General features: G+C 49.4%; 2 protein-coding genes across 5 annotated transcripts; one reads left to right on the top strand and one right to left on the bottom strand.

Annotated features, from left to right (window-relative positions):
• Positions 1 to 1575: 1575 nt before the first annotated feature.
• Positions 1576 to 9828, bottom strand: LOC141436319 (zinc finger C4H2 domain-containing protein). Of its 4 annotated transcripts, none has more exons than XM_074099251.1 (5): positions 9667 to 9828; positions 7995 to 8166; positions 6800 to 6978; positions 5411 to 5584; positions 1576 to 3799 (listed from the first exon to the last, which is right to left on the bottom strand). In XM_074099251.1, exons 1-5 carry the CDS (start codon positions 9723 to 9725, stop codon positions 3673 to 3675), a joined length of 711 nt encoding a protein of 236 aa, XP_073955352.1. In that variant the 5' UTR covers positions 9726 to 9828; the 3' UTR covers positions 1576 to 3672. The 4 variants fall into 4 exon arrangements, with proteins under 4 accessions (XP_073955352.1, XP_073955354.1, XP_073955353.1 ...); XM_074099253.1 differs by having other exon boundaries at positions 5450 to 5584; XM_074099252.1 differs by lacking the exon at positions 9667 to 9828 and adding an exon at positions 9486 to 9590.
• A 517-nt stretch (positions 9829 to 10345) lies between these two features.
• Positions 10346 to 21511, top strand: LOC141436524 (uncharacterized). The gene is given in 16 exon segments (XM_074099526.1): positions 10346 to 10742; positions 10812 to 11249; positions 12046 to 12141; positions 12218 to 12592; positions 15034 to 15120; positions 15123 to 15320; positions 15686 to 16076; positions 16127 to 16734; positions 16737 to 17367; positions 17411 to 18373; positions 18376 to 18841; positions 18915 to 19243; positions 19246 to 19572; positions 19655 to 19749; positions 20512 to 20640; positions 21238 to 21511. Coding segments are annotated over 16 exon segments (5379 nt in total). The 5' UTR covers positions 10346 to 10601; the 3' UTR covers positions 21343 to 21511.
• Positions 21512 to 21935: the final 424 nt, after the last annotated feature.

The raw sequence follows: 21935 nt of genomic DNA, 5'->3' as shown, positions 1-21935 counted from the left end.
ATCTGCAGTCTCAAAGCGAATGGATTAAGAGTAGGGTACACACTGCTAAAAAGTACTGATTGCACAAAAGGAGAATTAATAAAATGAATGAGTAGGTAAATGTCAAAATTCTGTCGTTATTACACGACATGTTGTAGCTGTGTGTGTAATTCACTTCAACTATCGTGGCACTATCTATACCTAAGCGACCTAAGCCAAACAGGTCAAACTTTTACAAGCAGGTATGATACAAGCATACGAGCTACAACAGGCAGTGTAGCTCTGTGTACCCGTTCGAGATCTCTATCTATACCTATACTGCAATACAGTAGGAAATTATACATTCATGAATTACCTAGTGTTACCCATTAAGTTTTATTTCATTGATGAATTTCCTCACGTCCGCGCGCCCTCCCGATAGGTACGAATGTGTGTTCATGCAGTTCCTCCACCTCCACACCGTAAGAACATACACAAATCACACAGACTCAACTATCACCATACTACACTGACGCGTTTCGAACTCAACCAGAGTTCATCCTCAAAGCAACAACCGTTCACCATGCTACCAGATGTTAAAGTAAGGAATGGAAATAAACATTTAAATTGTGATTGTAAAACTCCAAGTGTCCACTTTATTTTGCTACTTACAGTCCTCGAAATTGTCCAAGGAAGCTCGCAAACACGTGAAAAAAAAACCGCATAAAAATCGGTCCATCCGTTTGAAAGCTGCGATGCCGCAGACTGGGAGACGTTGGCGTCAAACTTATAAAACCCCTCTTTTTGCATCGGGGGACTCGGGGGTGAAAAAGTAGACTACAAAATGACGAACCTTTTGATTCCGCGACTGAGCTGTACTTAAACGACTTCGCTATTTTGTCTAGAATATCCGTCGTGCTAGAGCTATAAGCAATTAAGTCTACATTCTGTCATCTTAGGTTGGGTGCTTGTGTTCCGGCCATCGTAGATCACACACACAACACACAAACAAATGGGGTAGGCAGAGCACACGAAACGTTTACCGCTTCGGAGCCCACTTTTAGCAATTTTAGGTTTTAAGTTTGACGAAAACGGTACAATAGTGACAGGTTGCTAGCCTGTCGCCTACGGTAGGTATACCTTAACCTACATCCTCAGTCGCCTCTTACGACACCCACGGAAGAAATGGAGAGGTGTAAATGTGTAATTCTAACCCGAAACCACACGGGTCATCTACAGAGTATTAGATAGAGTTCGACTGGTAGAAAACACATCGTTTCAAGTAGCCACTCGCTGGTCCTTATGGCGCTGGCAGGCGCGGATCCAGCCCTCAAAAAAGGTTGTGGTCACAGGTCACAGCCAGCCACCCGAAAATCGGTCAAGTGCGAGTCGGAGTATGCCCTCGCCTCGCCCATGAACAATCATGACTCATGGATGACTTTTAATTTGATTATTTCCTTTTTTCCGTGCATCAAGACATTGGCCTATGGACCTCGATTGACTGTTTAAAGGGTGTCTTCACAATTCTATTAGGGTTGTGGGCATGCCGCCCATCGTGCCCACAACGGTGGATCCGCCTTTGAGCGCTAGTAGTGTTTACCAATTTGACAGTTGAAATAAAAGGCATTATTGGACACAGATTAACGTTTTATTGCAAAAACTTGGCTACTCCCACTGCGTGACGCTATCTACAGGCGGCAGGAGCGTGGTCGGGGCCCTTGCAGCGGGACGTCGGGACAGACCCGACCATTACTGCAGGGCTACTACGAAACCCGAAACTCGAAGTTCGTGTCGTGCGGTCCCTCTGATACTTATACTATTTAATACGAGAGCGAGAGGGACGGTACGATACGAACTTCGAGTTTCGGAGTAGGCCTTCTGACGCTGAGTTGTGCCTATTTCACACGGGGGGCAGAAATGTGAGATAGAACGGTTTGAAAGGACAGTAGCGTTCAAATATAGGTGGGTGCCAGATGGACAATCCGCGAGTGCTAGCAATGGAGCGCACTGTCCTGCTCTTACGTTCAGACGAGTGCAACCACAAGATAGCTGTGCAAGAAAGGTAGTGAAGGGAGCTAACTGGCTCGACAAATAGACTGGCGAGCTATTAACTTCTGCCTCGGTACTGTTCTCTTTCGGCGTGTGCGTTCAAACATCAGCAGTAGGTCTTGTACTGTATACTGTCCTGCTCTCGCGTGAAATAAGCACTAGGGGCGTATTTAATGCTTCACTAACGTCCACCGAGCCGAGATATCGCTTTAAATCTTCATTAAGTATTGCTCTAAGCAATCACGTCGATGGCTAAAGGCGATTTTCCACCGGCGAGGCGGGGCGAGACGAGAACTGAAATTTGTATGCATTCTCGTCTCGCTCGCCCCGCCTCGCCGGTGGGAAATCACCTTATTACTAACAATTAACTTCGGCGCGACGGACAATGAAGCACTAAACACAAAATAAAATCCCATTATTACCTACTTAATAACATAATTTTAAAACAAGTTGACAAATACCATTTGATCTCAATTAACAGAATTTAAAATTCATTTTCAAAACTCTCATTCAGTTAAGTACAGAGTAATTTTAACAACTTGCTGTTTTATCACTGTCTCTTTCATACAAAGAGCTTCAGGACCATTTCAAACATGAATTGTAAGTAGGAAATGGATATGTCATGGATTCGCAATGTTTTGATGGAACTTTAAAATAACTTCAATACAAAAGCCGGGGTCTCTCTCAGTCTCAGTGTTCAATTTTTGTCTGAGATTCTAAGAAAAAACATTTAAATGTCTAGCTAGTGATCTGTGAATTATTTCCTTACTAAACAAGTGTGGCGGCTTAGAGTTACTGCTACGCTAACATCCAATACGACTCGCGGTAGCCACCGGGAGCCTACACAATTACAGTCTAGACTTAACCTAAACTTAACTTAGTAATTTATTTACAAAATCTACACGCGACCGAATAAGAAACAAATTTTACTGACAATAGTTTTGATTCCTATCACGATACATTTTGGCACAGTTTAAACTCGATCACAAATCGAGAGAAAAGAAGTTCTATGCTTAGTAAATGTACGAAGGATTATTAAGTAAATAACATTTATTTATTTACAAATTTTGCAATAAGTTTCAACATCTTTGGGTGCTGCAATTATTATATTCGGTGTAATACCAAGTCGTATGGTAATATGTAGAATTAGATATATTGTTGATTTATAAATATTTTGGCACAGAAAATTTGAAGTTATACTTTTATCAACACAAATGGTGCCAGATTCCGGCATCCTTTCCTTTCGAAGACACCATGGAGTAAAGTAGGTATGTATTAGGCTTAACGACTGCGACATCTGTCAAGCTGTTTATCAAATTTGTCACCCACTTCTCACAGAATCATGCTCTGTGCTTCAGAACGAATCCAGCGCTCGTGAATTACAATTCTATTTGATAGTTACACTAATTTTGGTAAAGTTTAAAAATAACACGAATAACTACTGTTCCCGGTGCACTCCGACGACAAAAGGCCGATTAATAAAGAGGGCATCACTCGGCTGGAGCTTGTCTATGGTTTTCGGAATAATGTAAATTACTGACCAAGTGCCAGTCACTATAGTATTCTTGAATATGGCGACAATTTAATTAATTCCAAGTCCTCTTTCACCCAGTATATACCTATTGTTGGCGGAGTGCGGGGTTCAGCGCGGAGAAGTGTTGACGACTATTTCTTCTTGGGCTTCTTGGGGTTCCTGGAGCGCGACTTGGCCTTGCACAGCGGGCAGATGGGCGCGTTGCGGTGGATCTGCTGGTGGCACGACAGGCACGACTTCATCGGCGGCGGCTGCTGCCTGCAACCATCCCCACGGAACACTCACACAAACAGACATACAGATATAACATTTGGCCGGGGACCAACTAGACAGTTTGTTCATTACTTTAGGTACTTAGCTACCGAAGCTAAGGAGGCGCTTTAATTGAAGTAGAGAAGTATTAAATGGCCAGTCAATCGAGTTAATCCACGTGTTGTCCGCTCCGCTGCTCGTGTAATAATGTGATGAGGAGTTCAGCTAATATTGGTCAGATTGTTCTCGTCAAGCGCACAATCTAACTTCGGCTTTATTAAGCTGATGTTAGCTACAACAGTACAGAAGATACCGCCCAATTAAACCTCAAACTACATAATAATACATTAATAGATTCATATTAAACAAATATAGAAAATAAACATGGATATTTTAGTAATTCATGTTGAGTCGGAAACCAAAAGTCTTATATAAATAAATATAAACTCTAGGTGCATTAAGTGTACTACACGAATTTAAGTGTAGTACACTTAATGCACCTGAGTTAATTCACCCAGCCATAATTCAGACCAGAAAATAGGCAGGTTAGGTTAGTTAGGTAGCGAAGGTCAAACCGCCTAGGAATTGGAGCTCCGCAAAGCGGGGCCCCGTCAAATTTGTAGGTTTTCAATGAATTACGGATGAATAAATTCTGGGTGAATTAACTCTACGTGCATTAAGTGTACTACACGAAAATTTAACTTGTTCAACTATAGTTTTTATCTACACCCATATAGTAAGTATACCAGCATTACGACATTGGATTCTATTATGAACACGGCTGTATCGTAATGGTCATTACGAGTGCAGCAGCAGGTCGTCGCGGGCGCAGCTCGTGGGGCAGACATACCTACCTAGTAAGAGTTAATGCAGGTCATTCTCAATTGTTCGCGGAACACATGATAGAGGATTTAATATATGGATATAGATAAAATTTTGTATGCAACTGTACGTAATTAGGCCTTAAAACACTCCTGTGACCCTATTATGACCACACTCGTGTTTTAAGGACCCCTATTACGACACAGTTGCATAAAATACTATTATGCACCTACATTACGTTTTTACCATCATTTAAATAATATTTAGCAAAAAATAAAAACAAAACATAACAACAAAGTAAATAATTTAGAACTTAAATAATATCATGTGTGCTGAATGGTTATTGTTGGAGAAGACAAATGAAAAGAAAAATACTGTCGGAGCATGGCGGTTGGTAGTTGCGGTTGAAATATAGTTTGTCTGTAACGGCTGTGAAAATTAACACGGCGCTTCTTGTTCGCGTCACTTTTATATTCCTTTAATTATTATTCTCACGTGTTATACAGCCACGTCACGTCCCCGCTGGCCTGTTGGCGGACTTGTTGCACCGTTAGTAGTTTTTACACGTGCCGATTGTCGGATAGTCCGCACCGGGTGCATTACGTACCGTTGAGAATCTTTCGAAACGTTCATACACTTCATCACCCGGCACCGCGTGAAAAGGAAATTAGTCTACAGGATCCTTCCTGTCAGAGATGTATCCTAAATAAAGACTCATTCAGCACACAGAAGGAGACGAGATAGGAGATGGTGCAGGCGTCAGGAGTGAAACAAAATCATAAAACATAATCGAACCTCAGCGAGACGGTAATGAAATCTTGGTCGAGTGCAGACCTGAACGCGGGCGGCGGCGGCGGCGGCTTGCGCGGCGGCGCCGGCGCCAGGAACGACACCGCGCGCCCCGCGCCGCCCGCCGCGCCTCCGCCCCCGCCCCCGCCCGCCCCGCCCGCGCCCAGCGACGGGAAGCGGCTGAAACACACACACACACACATGCTACTGCTGCCACGGACAACCGTCCAATACCAACATTATCTACAGAATAATTCGGGTGACGTGAGCACTTGAGCAAAACCAACCCTACCGGATTCAATTAGTTCAAGGCTACCTAACACCTAACGTATCAATATTACTGAGATTAAAGCCGTATTCACATTTATCTGTCGTGTCGTGCCGCATCAGAACGGTATCCGTTTCATACATTTTATATGGTTGCGTTTACATTTATCTTTTTTTTTTACATGTATCAGAGAGAGAGATAGAGAGCATCACAACACAACACGACAGATAGATGCGAACGCGGCTTAACATTATTTTTTCTTAATGTTGCAAACAAGAAGTTTATATTATTTACTAAGTGCAAGGTCACTCTGCAATTAAGTGTAGGGGGTTTACTTTAATATGATTGTGAACGATCCATTATCAATTACTGAGGGTGTAGGGTTGGTCCTGCTCGTCTCCCGCATCACCTGCTTATCCAAAATACTCCTCCCATCCGCTTAAACGTTGTTATACTTATGTGTCTTTATTTTTCTACACTTAATGGTTTACATACATTCATGTTGTAAACTCACAATGGGTTGTAATGAATATTTTAGTCGAGATTAAATTCTTTCACTCCTCGAATTGTTTACTCACGATTTTACGTAAATATGTCTTTGAATGCAACATTTAATTTTCGCAGTTGCAGTTGGTGTATCTACACGACTTTGCTATATTTGCTATTTGCTAGTTGTTGTCACAAACGTCACGTCGAAAAAATAAGCAACACGTATGTGGACTATCTAGGATTATTCCATTCATGTTATGTTTTTGGGAATAAATTGAATACCCAAGAAATAAACTGTACTCGTATTAAAGACGCTATTGACTTTATCGTAAGTAGTTTTTAAGATGTCATAGCTGCAGCCTGCAATAGACACAATAAGAATCCTGATACATTAACAGTTTTAGAATAAAATATATTTGGCCAAATTAAACATTTTTTTTTTTGGTTAGACATTATAGGCAGTTGTGCACCATTCAGAATAAAATGCATTGGAACGAATCATTAGTCAACAGATGTTTTGGTTAGACATTGAACCATTGCATTTTTCAGAATAAAATGTATTGAAACGAATGATTAGTTTGCAGATGCTTTGGTTGGTTGGACGTTGTTAGTGTGGTGTGATCTGTATCTGTACTGACTCTGGCGTGACGGGGCTGCCCTCCTCCTCGTGCAGGTCGGGCAGGCGCTCGAGGCCGAGGCACTGCCGGCGCAGCAGATCCACCTCGGCCTTCAGCGGGCGGTAGTCCTCGTGCAGGCGCGACGCCGCCGACAGCTTGCGGGACATGCTCTCCTCCGTCTGCTTTATCACCGTCTCCATCTGCACACACGCACCCCACACCATTAGGCCCGGTTTACACTGCGAGCGGAGCGGACTCATTAATGACTTAGTTCAGGGTTTCTCAAAATTATGGCTCTACATACCCCTGTTAAAGTTCCTAGACGATAGATATTTTAACCAGAAAAGGTTGTGGTCACAGCCAACTAAATATCGGCCAAGTACGAGTCGGAGTACGAACTCGCTCATGAACAATCATGATTCATTAACGACTTTTTAAAAGTGTGTTGTTACAAGTCTATTAGGGTTGTGGGCATGCACGTCGCGCCCACAACGGTGGATCCGCCCTTGGGCTTGAATCTGGTGCAAATAATCTCAATGTTAAACCAGTATTATCATACCAGTTTGAAATCCAGAGCTGTTGACTTATGAATAAAAAGTGAAACAAGTAAAAGTTTATCTTATCATAGCCCCACCAATTACTGATGCACCAAAAGATACCACACACATATACACCTGCCTGATGCTATACTAAACTTGAAAAAAGACCACATAAACAACTATAAATTTCATTCATGCCATTACAATCACGACCACACATTCATCCATTCATACAACAAAGAGCTATTCACGAAACTTGTTCCAGTTGGATCAAATTAGCCTGTTACCCTGACAGCCAAAACAAACAGTCGGTGGGCAGGCTGGGAACAGACGCACAAATAAACACGCCGCGAGCTGGCTCTAGTGGTCTCAATCTATGTATAAACAAACAATTACTAATGGATTTCAATTTTTATTACAATAAAATATTACAGTCTGCACTGATTTGCAAAAGGTAAGTTATAAGAGCCATGAATATAAATTATAATGAGAAAAAGTCATCTTGATGCTGGAGAAACCACAACAATAAAGCATATAGTTCGCAGCTTCATTGACCGCTGTCAGACCAGGCCCGAGACTTTGCCAGGTGCATTCAAATGACTACGAATTATGACAGCGTCTCTCCGCGTCCCCCGACCGCACCTCCGTCACAGTATGGGGGTGGGGGCAGCACTCACCGCGTTGATGTCAGCATGTATTTGGCGCAACTCCTCGACGTGGCTCATCTTCTCCTGCTGCAGCAGCTCCATCTCTCGCTTGTACTGCTGCAGGCAGCGTCCCTCCGCGTCCCCCGAGCGCACCTCCGTCAGGATGCTGCGTTTCATACGCTCCAGGGTTATTGTTTTATTCCTGCAGCACAAACACTTGTTTTGAACTAAACAGTTAAAATGTAGGTTGAAGTATTTACATTGAAAATGAATAGAGCAGCAGTAGGGTGTATGTACCTACTGAACTCAGAATACAAATGAATTTGTATTCCACAAGGCACCACATAGTGATACAAATAATAATGTAAGTAACAGCCTGTAATTTGCCTATGTTGGACAAAGAAATTATTTGTATTTGTATTTGTAATACACAGGTAATAGATACAATTTTATTAAAAAGGCATTTTACACCTCCATTGAACATGCGAGTAGAGATTATACTTATTAGATTTAAGCTTAACTGAGGGACTCCATAGCCATGTAATTATTCAACTTTTATACAATTGACTTTCTGCCAAGTTTCTTGCAGCACATTTTTGGCAATGATGGTTTTTCCAAATGTACTGGTAGTATAAAAAAACTGCCCAAGTGCAAGTCAGACTTGCGCACAAAGGGTTCCGTACCATTATCTATACAACATAAAACATTAGCAAAAAACGGGCAAAAACTCAAGTTGCATGGGAACCCCCCTTAAATATCTATTTTATTCTGTTTTCAGTATTTGTTGTTATAATGGCCACAGTAATACATAATCTGTGAAAACTTCAAGTCTCTAGCTATTATGGCTCAAGAGATAGAGCCCTTTGACAGACGGACAGACAGATGGACAGACACACAGACAGTGGAGTCTCAGTAATAGGGTTGGCACCCTTTGGGTATGGAACCCTAAAAATGTATACAATTGATTTTTAACTTAGTCATAGTAAAAAGTTAAAAAAATTGCTTTTAATTATTTAATATTTGATAACCACTGATGTTGCTGAAAACACTCAAAAACAAATATAGGATTGACTTATTTTTCACTTGCATCTTTGTACTTTGCAAAGTTGTTTATTAGGTACATCTCTTGATAAATAAAGCAGAAACTCGTGATTTTCATTTATGGGACTTAATTCCATGAGTTATAGAAAGTAGAAGACAAAATTCATCTTCATCATTATCATCATCAATATATACAAGACAAAATGACTATGCATATATTAGATTGCTCTTGGGCGATTTCTTCCAAGCAATCAGAGATCTACTATATTTTTTTCAGCAGGCACTTCAACCAAACTAAACCAGAATGGTAAACAAAAATACAATTATTGTGAGGTCAGCGGTGGTCTTCGTAAAAACAGACTATACCCTGGCCGGTTCATAGGTGGAATGGACCAAAATGAAATTAGTCCCTTTCGAAAGCATCAAAAAAATCGAAGTAAAGATTGTAATGTAAACAACAATAACATTTGCGGTACCTACATTGCCGCTGTTGCCTTATTCATAGCCTTGGTAGTAAAACGCTTGAAACTGGTGAGGGCGCACAGATCGGTAATTAATTTGAGGATTTACAGGTTTACTGAACAATAATCGGTGTCAAGTGTTTATTGATCGAGTCCACAGGTGCGAACTTATCTCATAAAAATGACATTAAAGACAATACCTGATCTCTTTCATGGCTTCTAACTTATGATATATTTCACGTTCGTTTTCAGCGGTCATTTCTTATTCAACTTGTATTAAAAAAAACTAGCCGCAGGCTAAAATATTATAAAATTTATAACGCACAAAGCGGAAAGAATTCGGCTCCGCGCACATGAGATTATCTAGTGATGTTCTCTTTCTTTTAATTTGTCTTTTCACGGATCATACCAATACCGATACCGGTATTCCATTTATGTGTTGCATAAAGAAAATGAAGAATGGACATGCAGATACTATAATAATTATTTCATAATTGGATTTACAGTTATATATGTTACATTGAAGAATATATTTACATTAAAATGGTTACCTATTGATGATAATATTAACATTTGTCTTGTCTCGACTCGAACCTTACTCAAACCCAAAATTCATAGACTCGAACAGTCATAAACAGTGCCAGCTCAAAAAAATAAAATCCTGTGCATTGAATTTCAAGTTACAAAATAAGCGCGAACCTGATAATCAAATAATGCTAGTACATAATTGAATTTGTGGATTATTGCTTATTTACAGTGCAGGAGCGATCAGTCTTATCTAATTACATTTTGGCAAAAGTAAAATTTTGCTTCCCATTAATTTACCGGGAACTATTTTGTGGCAGGGCAACCCTGCCATCGCACAAAATGTAATGAAAATGGCCGACTGACTAGCGAAGCGGCTTGCTGTCAAAATATTAAAAATAAATTATAACGCACTAGACGTAGTTTTATGTAATTAGACAACTCTAAAACGGCAATATATCGTATCGAACGGATGAATTCAGTTATCTTTATCTCGAATGCTACAAAATTGGACTCGCAAAGGTCATTTACACCTTTGCCAACTCGCTTCGTGTCCGCGTTCTGAGGCCCCAGTGGACGAGGAACCAGTATCGGAGAGCCGACCGCCGGAATGAGTGACGACGGCAGTGATGGGTCTCCGCCGCCGGCGCGGCCACTGCGGCGCATCAAGAAAGTGATGGTGCTGTCGTCCGCTTCGGAGTCGGACAGCGACGACAGCGGGCCGACGCGAACGCGCAAGCGGCGCCTGCGGGTGAGCCAGGCTCCGGCGGCACGCAGTATCCTCCCGCTTTGCAGTGTAGTGACTGAGTGCGTGTTGCAGGTGATGAGCGACTCGGACGGCGGCAGCAGCGGCAGCTCGGTGGGCGCGCGCCGCCGCCGCGCGCTGCCCCAACTACGCGACTCGGACGTCGACAGCGACTCGTCTGGCCGCTCCACCGCACCCGCCCTGGCTAAGCCAGCCTCTGGCTTCGCCTCGGACAGCTCGGAGGGAAACTCAGATAAATGCTCAATTTGCCTCCTGCGGTTTACAGACCAGGAGGTCGGCACGCCACAGAGCTGCGAGCATATATTCTGCCTGGACTGCATCACAGAGTGGTCCAGGAATGTTAACACGTGTCCAGTAGACCGCATGACTTTCGACTCTATTGTGGTGCGCGCGTGCGCGGGAGGCCGCGTTCTGCGCTCCGAGCCTGTGCAGGTGGTGGAGCGCCGACCCTCTGTCGAGATGTTTCTTATTGAGGACCCTACAATCTGCGAGGTAGATGGCTACTAATATTTTATCAGCTATATAATTACAATTATTTATGGTGTTGATATAAAAAAAAAATTGGGTAATTTTTATAACTAAGTTATAATTATGATGGCATTTATTTAGATACTGGTGACTAGGTAGGCCTATACCTGTTTAAAAACAACACTGCTGAGGCTATTCTAGAATTTCATTGCTGTTGTCATTAACAAAATTATTGAGTGGGCATAAAAAATTTGCTCAGTAGTAATTTATAAGAATTGCTTGTTTAAAGGTATTTAAATATCAGCTGTGCATGTGAAGAGAGTTAATTCCAAACAATCAGGTCAATTGTTGGCTCTGAGAGTGGACATCTGACAAAGCCATTTACCACTTTTTTGATCTGTATCTTGTGTAGGGAACTGAGGTATCAATCTGTCATGAGGCTGACATAATCAACTGGAGTCTTCAAAGCTTCAACAAAAATAAGAAAATGTATATATGTCAACAGTGTTAGATGAAAATCTACAACCTCTCTGTACTAGCACAGAAGCCTGATGTACTACACTTCCCCAATTCATTTCATAATATTGTTATGTTGTTTTTATCATCATCATCATCCTAGCCTATATACATCCCACTGCTGGGCACAGGCCTCCTCTCAGAACAAGAGGGCTGGTTGTTTTTATATTCAAATTTAATGTCATTGACTTGCACTGGATAGTCTTCAAACATATGACTGGTGTACTAAAAACACCACCTGGTTTGTCGTTACGACCGGCCCTGGTACATATGTATGGATGTTTAAGATTTTTTGTGATTGTAGATATGTGGGAGTGCTGACAATGAAGACACAATGCTCCTGTGCGACGGCTGCGACCTCGGCTTCCACCTGCAGTGCCTTTCGCCGCCACTGTTTGAAGTGAGATAATGGTTCAATAAAAAACAGTAGACGAAATATAGAGTCAGTTGGTCCTAACTAAAGTTTTATCTTTCAGATTCCCATAGACCAGTGGCACTGCCCGAGCTGCATCAGCAGCGGCATACAGAACGCGGGCACGCTGGAGGACATCGTGTACCTGTCGGAGGTGGAAGACCTGTTCAATGACATAGCGGACATGGAGCGGCCGCGGGGCCCGCGCCCTGCGCCGCTGCGGCAGCCGCGTGAGCCGCGCCGCTCGTCCCGCAGCCAGCGCGACCAGCCCTCCACCTCGGGCGCGCCCCCCGCGCCCCGCGCCCGGCCCGCCGCGCCCCGCGCGCGCCGCCGCACGCGCCGACAGACCAGGAAGACCGTCATCATCGAATATGAGATTGAGGAGAATGGCAAATTCCCTATAACTAGAAGAGTCAGGAAAACCGTTCGGAAACGAAAGGTTTGTTGCTAATGTATAATTTTGCTGTAAATTTCTGAATCGAGACGAGAAGCTGGAATGCTGGTGGACATTATGCTGAGGTTAAATGTTGAAAATAGACCCAAAATTAAAACTTACCCTAGTTATGGCAATCAGAAAAGGGGTAGACCACACAGGAAACGGGAAGATGATCTGACGGTAGTGAGCTTTACTGAAGAAGAGTGGTTTGTGACAGAAAACAATGGCAAGCTCTAGAGTATGCCACACGGTACCCTGAAGGTTTGCAACAATAGAAACTAAAAAACTACAATAAAAGCTTATTTATTATCATAAATGTCAATGCAGATACCAATTGCACTGCTGCTTTGCCCTTCCTACTTTATTCAAAGATTGCATTGGTGTATTCAATAAAATTCCCTGAATTAAGATTCCGTCCTTGTCGCCAGTGCAGGATAATACCATTTGCAGCCACTAGTAGAGCTCGTATTGGTTAGCTGTGATGAAATGAAAGCCTTCTATTAGGTGTGAAGTTTATTGCAACTAACATTGCATTGGTACAATCGTCAAGTACGAGATGAGGGAGAAAAGCGCAGTGTGTTTAGTTAAGTACTACAGTTGAGGAAAATTTTTAATACATAGGCTCTTCATGTACAATCAAACAAATTGAATCATGACCCAGGGTAGAACCTTTGTGCTACTGATGTAATGTTGGTTTTGACGCTTTGTACCAGATTTGAAAAACGCCAGATTCGCATACTGTCAGATTTTCAGATTCGCAGTATACCAGATTCGCAGAATGCCAGATTTGCACAATGCCCGATTTCAGATTCGCAGAATGCCTGATTCGCATAGTACGCCAGATTCGCAGAACGCCAGATTCGCACAATCATCAACCCAAAGGCCGGGTCCGTCCCACTGCTGGGCACAGGCCTCCTCTCAGAATGAAGAAGAAATGAATCTGGCATTCTGCGAATCTGGCGTTCTGCGAATCTGGTACTATGCGAATCTGGCATTCTGCGAATCTGATATCTGGCATCGTGCGAATCTGGCATTCTGTGAATCTGAAAATCTGGCGTTCTGTGAATCTGGCGTTCCGCGAATCTGGCGTCACGCTTTTGCTTAGGAAATCATAGTGAAATTGATCATTAAAAGGTTCCGCTCTGGGTCATATTTCAATTTGTTTGACTGTACAAGGCAACTCAAATGTTCGATACCCGCGATAATTTAGTTCGCAAGTCACTGCCGCAATCGCAATACAAGCTTATAGAGGTTCGTACCTAATTAATTACGTCTTTCCCAATTTAGATCACTTTTAGACTCGCCCACTGTCGCATTTACTTGTGTGAAAATCGCAATTCTTTTATTGTTGCACACAACACAAGCCCGTCCGCCTTTCAAAATATGTGACGTAATTTGGTCCCTAAACGCGTTGCCAATACACGACATAAAAATCTTCAGATGCTTGAGATTTGTGTAGCCTTGTGTATGCAGACCTAGGTACTGTAAGTGCTTACCTTTTTTCTTTAAATTTGAAACAAATTTGTACAAATTTGTTACATACTTAGAGGTTTTTTATTGAGAGAGGAAAACGAACATGCAAGTCATTTGATGAAAATTATCAACACCACATGAGTATCAATCAACAAGTCGATCCATTGATCTGTTGTCGGCTTTTAACCTTTTCACCGCCCCTGTGGTCCAGTCGTGACAGCCAATAGAATACCGCACACACCACGGTCATCTACAGGGAGCGTAACTTTGGTGCGGGCGACGTCATTGTGACGTGAAGTCACATATAGGATGTTCATAAAACAAAATTACAACACTGCAATGATGCTAATGACTTTAATTTAGTGGTGATGTAAATTTAAAATACCATGTGAATAAAATATTTTGCTGGGTAATCTAATTGTAACAAAAAAATATTTGTTTTTATTTACTTAAACAAATTTCACGTGTACACTCAGGGCAATATGACTCTCGAATCTCCCGCCACTTACAAATTGGTGTTGTACTGGTCATAATCCTCATAACCGCACATGGAGCAAAGCAAAAGTTGAAGATCAAAACCTTTCTTCATGTAAATCAATTTTGTTTGATGACAATGATTTTAAAAATATTTCTCACTGCTTAAAATTCTGGCAATTCCAAATGCCAAAACCATCCATGAAACTTCCCTGCGTTCTATCTGACATTGATTATATCAGTAAACTAAAGAAGTCTGGATAAGAACACACTGTATTTAGCTTGACGTCATACGTCTGTCATCGGCCCCGAAGTTACGCTCCCTGGTCATCTATCTAAGTTAATTCTTCGGCAATGGAATTAAAAATTAAGTGGATCTGTCGCCGGATTTTTTGTGACGTACAGAGAACGTTACTTCTGTCGTATTGTGGTGAAGAGGTTAAAAAAAGTATAGGTCCTTGTAATGGGCGTAAAATTGAGGTCGGTTGTTGCGTCAGATCCGTCGGCGTCGCGTGCGCACTGCGGCGCGGCGCACGGCGGTGCGCGCCGGCGTGCGCGCGCAGCTGGCCGCGCTGAAGGCGGCGCCCGCCCCGCCGCCCCCCGCGCCGCCCCCGCCCAGCTGGCGGCGTCGCGCGCACGCGCCGGCATCGCGCCGCTGCGGCTGTTCGGCTCGCCGCACGAGCTGGACTACTTCGAGGACGACGAGGCGGGCCCCGAGCCGGGCCGCGCCGGGCCCGCCGTCGCCGCCAGACCCTCGCCCAGCGTCATCAGCGCTTTCAGACAGGTGCTTTCTACTTCCAATGTTAGAACGATAAATTGTAATAAGGGGCTGCCCGCTGCCCGGTCGCATTCGCTGTTTTTACGTCGCGTAGATAATATTTTAGCTCCGTCATTGAAAACATGAACTTTTCGTGAACTTTTGCTCGACCTACAAGCCGTATAAAGTCCCTTAGATATTATACAATTTTTAAGTCATGTAAGTAACCAATCAGGTCTGCAATACTATTCAACTCTGTAGCTGTAGGTAACTTCGGCTCACGGTTGTCCGCGGGCGACGAGCGGCAGCCGCCTCTCGCCGGCGGACGGGGAACCCGCGCCACTCGATTTACCGATACGGATTGTGATGTTCATGTTGCTTAAATTTTTTAGGCGAGGAGAAAAATGATATCGGTGCCGTCGCCCCCGCGCGCCGCGCCCGACCTGCTGTCCGACATCCTGGAGAGCCAGACGCTGCTGCACGCGCGCGGCGCCCAGCTGGCCGTGCGCGCCGACGGCGCCGTCGACGTGCGCCTGCGCGGCGCGCGGCTCGACGTGCGCGGGGGGGCCGGCCGCGCGCGCGCCGCGCCCGCTTACCCCGGACAGCGCGCCGGCTGGGGCGGCGGCTACCAGGGCAACTACCACCGCGACCAGAGCGCCAACAACTTCGGCCGCGGCTACGAGTACGGCGCGCGCGCACCGCCGCCGCACGCGCCGCGCGCCCCGCCCGAGGGGAGCGGCGCGACGACGACTGGGGCCCGCGCCGCCACCCGCCGCCCGGCGCGTACGCTGGGGGGCCGCCGCCGCCGCGCGCGCGCCGCCCCGAGCCGCGCCGCCCGCCGCCGCGCCCGCCGCACCCGCTCGACATGCGCGTGGCGCCGCCCGCCCCCGCCCCCGCCCACGCCGCGCCCGCCTACGGCCCGCTGCCCGAGCCGCCCGTCTTCCGCTTCGATAGGCCCGAGGACAAGTCGGAGGACGAGCGAAGCGATTCCAGTCTGGTCATCGACACCGACAAGTACGACCCTACTGAGCCCACGCTCGACGACGAGGATAGCGACGAGTCGCCGCCCGCGCCGCCCCGCGCCCGCGCAGCCCCCGCGCCCGCACCGCCCCCCGCGCCCGCGCCGGCCTTCGCCCCGCTGCCGTCCCCGCCGCGGCCGCCGGTGCTGGAGTCCCCGCCGCGCGCCCCCGTCCCGCAGCAGCTGCTGGACTCGGCCGTGCGCTCGGTGCTGGCGGCGCACGCGCACCGGCGCGGCCCGTCCCCGCCGCCCAGCGACGACGACGACGACGGCGACTGCCCCAACTTCTCCATCTACTCGGCCACCAGCGTGCACATCGCCAGCGCGGGCTCGCTGCAGCCGCCCGCCGCGCGCCGCCCCGCGCCCCGCGCACCCCCGCTCATGGACCTCGTGCAGCAGGACGACGACCCGGCCCCCGCCCCCGCCCCGCCCCCGCCCCGCCCGCGCCCACCAAGCGCGACGCCGACTATAAGGAGAAGGTCTCCAAGCGCTGCCCGATCACTTCCAACACGCGGGACCCCATCAAGATCAAACTGCAGACCTCTTCGCTCATCAAGCGCGTCAGCCTGTACGACGAAGAAGACCTGGCACCGGAGCCGGAGCCGGAGCCCGCGCCCGCACCCGCGCCCGCCGCGGAGCCCACGGACGGCGCCGCCGCCCCCGCCCCCGCGTCCGCGGCCGACGAGCGGGACCTGAGCGGCGACGAGCAGACCGAGGACGAGCCGGCGGCCGGGGAGGGCGAGCGGCACAAGGAAAAGGTTGACGACACCGAGCCGGCGGTACACGACGACAAACAGATCTCGGACGACGAGTACGACGACGAGCCGCCCCAGGACGCCGCGCCCGCCTCGCCGCGCGGGACCAGCCCGGCCGGCAGCCCCGCCCCGCCCCCGCCGCCGCCCCCGCCGGCGACGAGCCCCCGGACGATGACGAGCCGGAAGAAGACGCGCCCGACGACGACCGACCCGGTGATGACGAATCCGGCGACGACGAACCCGGTGACGACGAACCCGGCGATGACGAGCCTGACGGCAAAGCACCGGAGGAGACGGAGAAGCTGAACGGACTGACCGCGTCTCCGGGCAGCGAGTCCCCGCAGTACGACGAGTCGGAGCCCGAGCCCGAGCTGGCGGCGGCGGCCGGGGGGGAGGAGGGGGCGGGGGGCGCCGCGACCGAGAAGATGACCGAGTCCATCAGCGAGACCGAGGACGAGCGCTCGTACACGCCCTGCCTGGACGAGCACCACGCGCGTCGCCGCCGCCGTCGCCGCCGCCGTCGCCCCGCGCCTCGCCCCGCGCCTCGCCCCGCGCCTCGCCGCCCGCGCCGCTGGGCACGGAGCCCGTGTCGGAGGACGAGGCGCGCGGCGTGTTCAGCGACTCGCCGCCGCGCGCCGACGAGCGCCGCCGCAAGAAGCCCGCCAAGCGCGACAAGACCAAGAAGGACGCTCCGGCCTTCCGCAAGCTCAGCAAGCAGGGCCGCGAGCGCGCCTACCGCGACAAGGAGCGCCGCCGCCGCTCCGCGTCCGCCTCGCCCGCCTCGCCCCGCTCCCCGCGCTCCCCCCGCTCCCCGCGCCGCCGCGACAAGCGCAAGGACCTGGAGCGCTACGACGTGCGCAGCGTCGTCACCGAGAAGCGCAAGTACAAGGACCCGTTCGGCCGCGACGTGTCCCCCGCCTGCGCCGCGCGCCCGCGCTCGCCGCCGCCCTCCCCCCGCGAGCGCACGCCCTCCCCGCGCGCCTCCCCGCCGCGCCGCCGCAAGCGCCGCCCCTCCGCCTCCCCGCGCCGCCGCCGCCGCGAGCCCTCCCCGCGCCGCAAGCGCCGCCGCAGCGCCGCGCGCAGCCCCAAGCCCGCCAAGCCCGCCAAGAAGAAGAAGCGCGCCCGCTCCTCGCCGCCCGCCGGCGCCGCGCCCGCCCCCGCCCCCGCCCCCGCCCCGCGCCGCCGCGCCGACCGCCGCAAGACGCCCAAGCGCAAGCGCAAGCGGCGCAGCCCCAGCCGCTCGCCGTCCGCGTCGCCCGCGCCCGCGCCCGCGGCCCCCCCCGCGCCTGGTCGCCGCTGTCCGTGGACTCGCGGCTGCTGTCGCCGCGCACGCCGCCGCACGCCGCCGCCGCCCGCGCGCGCCCCTCCCCGCGCCGCCCGCGCCACAAGCGCGGCAAGGACCAGGCGGCGCCCAGCAAGGAGGTGTTCACCTCCGGAGACAACATCCTCGTCAGCGTCAGCTTCGCGGAGCAGCAGCGGGCCGCCGCGCCGCCCGAGCGCCGCAAGCACGCGCGCCGCGACAAGGGGCGCCGCCGCCGCCGCGCCGCGCCCGCGCCCACAGACGCCGCCGCCAAGCCGGTCGCCATCATCGACCTGGAGCGCTCGCCCTTCCGCGAGCTGACGCCCTCGCCCAAGAACGTGATCGTGCTCAGCGACAGCGACCACGGCGAGCCGGCCGCGCCCGCGCCGCCCGCGCCCGACCCGGCGCCCGCCTTCGCCGTCGGGCCCAAGACGCCGCCCGAGCCGGCCGCCGCCGCCGCGCCCGCGCCCGTCAAGTTCGCGCTGCCGGCCAAGCCCGGCGCGGCGCCGCGCGCGCCCAACCCGCTGCGCGAGGAGGAGCCCTCGGAGGCGGCGCCGGGCCGGGGCGGGGCCGGCCACGCCGCCCGCGCCCGACTCGCCCGACGCGTACGACCCGTTCGAGCCGACGCGCTCGCCGTCCCTGTCGCCGTCGTCCGCGGCGCGCGCCGCCTCGCCCGAGCCGCCCAGCATGACGCTGGAGGCGGCGCAGCGCACCAACATGTCGGCCGACGACGTGCTGGCGCGCCGCCCGCTCGAGCCCATCGAGAAGGTCATGGCGCTGCTGCAGTCCACGCGCGACGAGGCGCCCGACCCGCCGCCGCCGCCCGCCGCGCCCGCGCCGCCCGCCACGCCCGCGCCCGCGCCCGCCGCCGCGCCGCCCCGCCCCCGCCCCCCGCGCCGCGCGTCTCGCTGCCCGAGGCGCCGCGCGCGCAGCCCAAGCTGTTCCTGGCCAAGCCGAGCCCGATCAAGTCCAACCCGATCAAGCCGATGCAGGCCACCAAGATCGCGCTGCTGCCGCTGCCGCGGCGCGACGACGGCGGCGACTCGCCCTACTCGCCGGGCTCCAGCGACTTCGGCGACCTGTTCTCGCCGCCGGCGCACGCGCAGAAGCGCGACGCCTTCGACTCGCTGTTCGCCGCCAAGCCGCGCCGCCGCACCAAGCCGCACGCCGCCGCCAAGGTGCCCGTCAAGTTCAACCGGAAGAAAGGTGACCGTCCCTCCTTGTACTATGTTCTGTTCGTTCCCGCATATCGGCTCGTATGTTGATGGCGTCGTGTTGTGTGTGACAGGCAAGACGCAAGTGGGCGTGCGACTGGACGACGACAGCCTCAAGATCCTGGACGAGCTGCCGAGCTCCGCCGTCGAGATGCAAGTCAAGAGCAAGGTCGGTCATGCTACACCCTTATACACATACACACACGCGCGCTTCGTAACTTGCAATATTTGAGATATATCCTAATTTTACTTAACAATTTTTAGGCAATGTTTTTGGAAAATGTTTGATATGGAAGCAATACGAATATAACGTAAGAAAGTCATAGATTCCACATGGACGGAGCTCCTACATTGTCAAGTTTGGGCCTTCACCCCTGACGCAGTATCAACATAACCTAGACCTATTTTACCTAAACAACATAACAATCTAGACTGTCCAGTCAAGACCTATAATTAGGGTTCCATAGTCAACTAGGACTGCCATGTCTGTCCGTCCGCAGCTAAGCTCAGAAACCTTACATATCAATCACGCCAAAAGTGGTATAAATTAAACAAAAAAAATTTTTAGGGTTACTTCCCATAGACGTAAAGTGGGGGGGGATTTTTTTTTCTCGACCGACCCTATAGTGCGGGGTATCGTTGGATAGGTATTTTAAAACAATTGGAGGGGTTGCTAAGATGATGATGTCGATGATGTATGACATATTTCTTTTTTTGCATATATTTTTTTCCTATCTATCTATAACACTTTTGGTCTAAAATTATTTAGTCTAAAATTTTAGTTACTAAAATGCTAAACCCATTATTCAGCCTAATATTCAATGTCCTAAAATTAAAATACCGACAGTATTTAAGGTTTTTGAAGATAAAAGAATGAATGCATGTTTGATACTTGGAACGTTTTTGTAACGTGTCGTGTGTTCTGTGGCAGTTCCTGAAGAAGCTGAACCGGCAGGAGCGCGTTGTGGAGGAGGTCAAGCTGGTGCTCAAGCCCCACTACACCAGAAAACGAGTCTCCAAAGAGGACTACAAAGACATCCTGCGGCGCGCCGTGCCCAAGGTACCTACACCAGACCACCAGGCCCCGCCGCTCACTTACATATAGGTAGTGCCACGACACTTGAACGAATCATTTACACACAAAGGGGAATGAATGACTAAATGTCTAAATCCTGCCATCATCACACGACATGTTCTTGTGTGCGTGACCTCAACTCTAGTGGCACTTTTAAGACTAAGTTTGGCTTTGCCAGCCATATTCGGGCACATAAAAACAAGCCTAAAGGTTCGCCTTTGTCGGACACCACATCAGTGGCACTACCTATATTTTGACGGCGGTGACTAACTATATTTCCTATCTCTGCCTTGTAGGTAACTTACGGTGAAAATAAATCTTTTTTAGTTGGACTATTTAGGGATAGTTAATTGACACGCTCAGTGCCGAGCACCCAACAGACGATCGGGTTCTCTGCTCACAGGCAGTGTTCGCTACAAAGCGAAAACACGCTGCCACTGGATTAAGAGTGTAGTGCGCATCGATATGTGGTACACAACAAAAGGAATTAGCGAAATCGGTCCAGCCGTTTCGCGAGTTTTGCGCTTAGCGACACATTTTAATTTATATTCGGGCAATCTGAATGTGGTAAAATGTTTGCAGATCTGCCACAACAAGAGCGGCGAGATCAACCCGTCCAAGATCCAGGCGCTGGTGGAGGCCTACGTCAAAAAGGCGCGCAAGAAGCACAAGCTGGGGCTCGCGTAGCGGCCCGTCGCCGCCCCCGCCCGCCGCCCGCCGCGTACCGCACTGTTTATCATAGACAATGTATTTCTACGTAAGCAATTATTTAATGAATGAGTAAGACCGACGCCCGTGTGAAGTGATCATGTGTACTAGATGAATTCGTTATTTAACTGTCGGCGAGCTCGCTGGCGATGGTTTTTGATTGATCGTTAATTTAATAATAAATATATTTAGTTCGATGGAGTATTACTATTGGATAGTGCGGGACTCCGGCGCCGCGCGCGATATACATACTGTAAATAATATGTACATAATGAATTGGAGTGAAATTAACTATTTTATTTACTGACACGCGGATATCGCTCGCTGTAGATACCTCGTAGACATTACTAGATAAGTTGGCGCGGAGGCCGGGCCGCCGCCGCGCCGTAGCGACAGCGACAGCGACGATACATGATCATGGTTTTGTGGTGTAGTTTATAACGATTTTAAATAAATAAAAGATCGATTTAACATAATCAAAATATTTATTTCGTAGATGTATTAAAAAATAAAAAAGGAATCTACCTACTGATTTGTGAGATACTGGGTGTCATGGCCAGCTCGAGTTATAT

This window comes from Choristoneura fumiferana, chromosome 16, assembly GCF_025370935.1.
Source record: "Choristoneura fumiferana chromosome 16, NRCan_CFum_1, whole genome shotgun sequence".
Lineage (NCBI taxonomy): Eukaryota > Metazoa > Arthropoda > Insecta > Lepidoptera > Tortricidae > Choristoneura > Choristoneura fumiferana.
The sequence above is the reverse complement of the archived record's forward strand: the minus strand, read 5'-3'. Positions and strand labels throughout refer to the sequence as shown.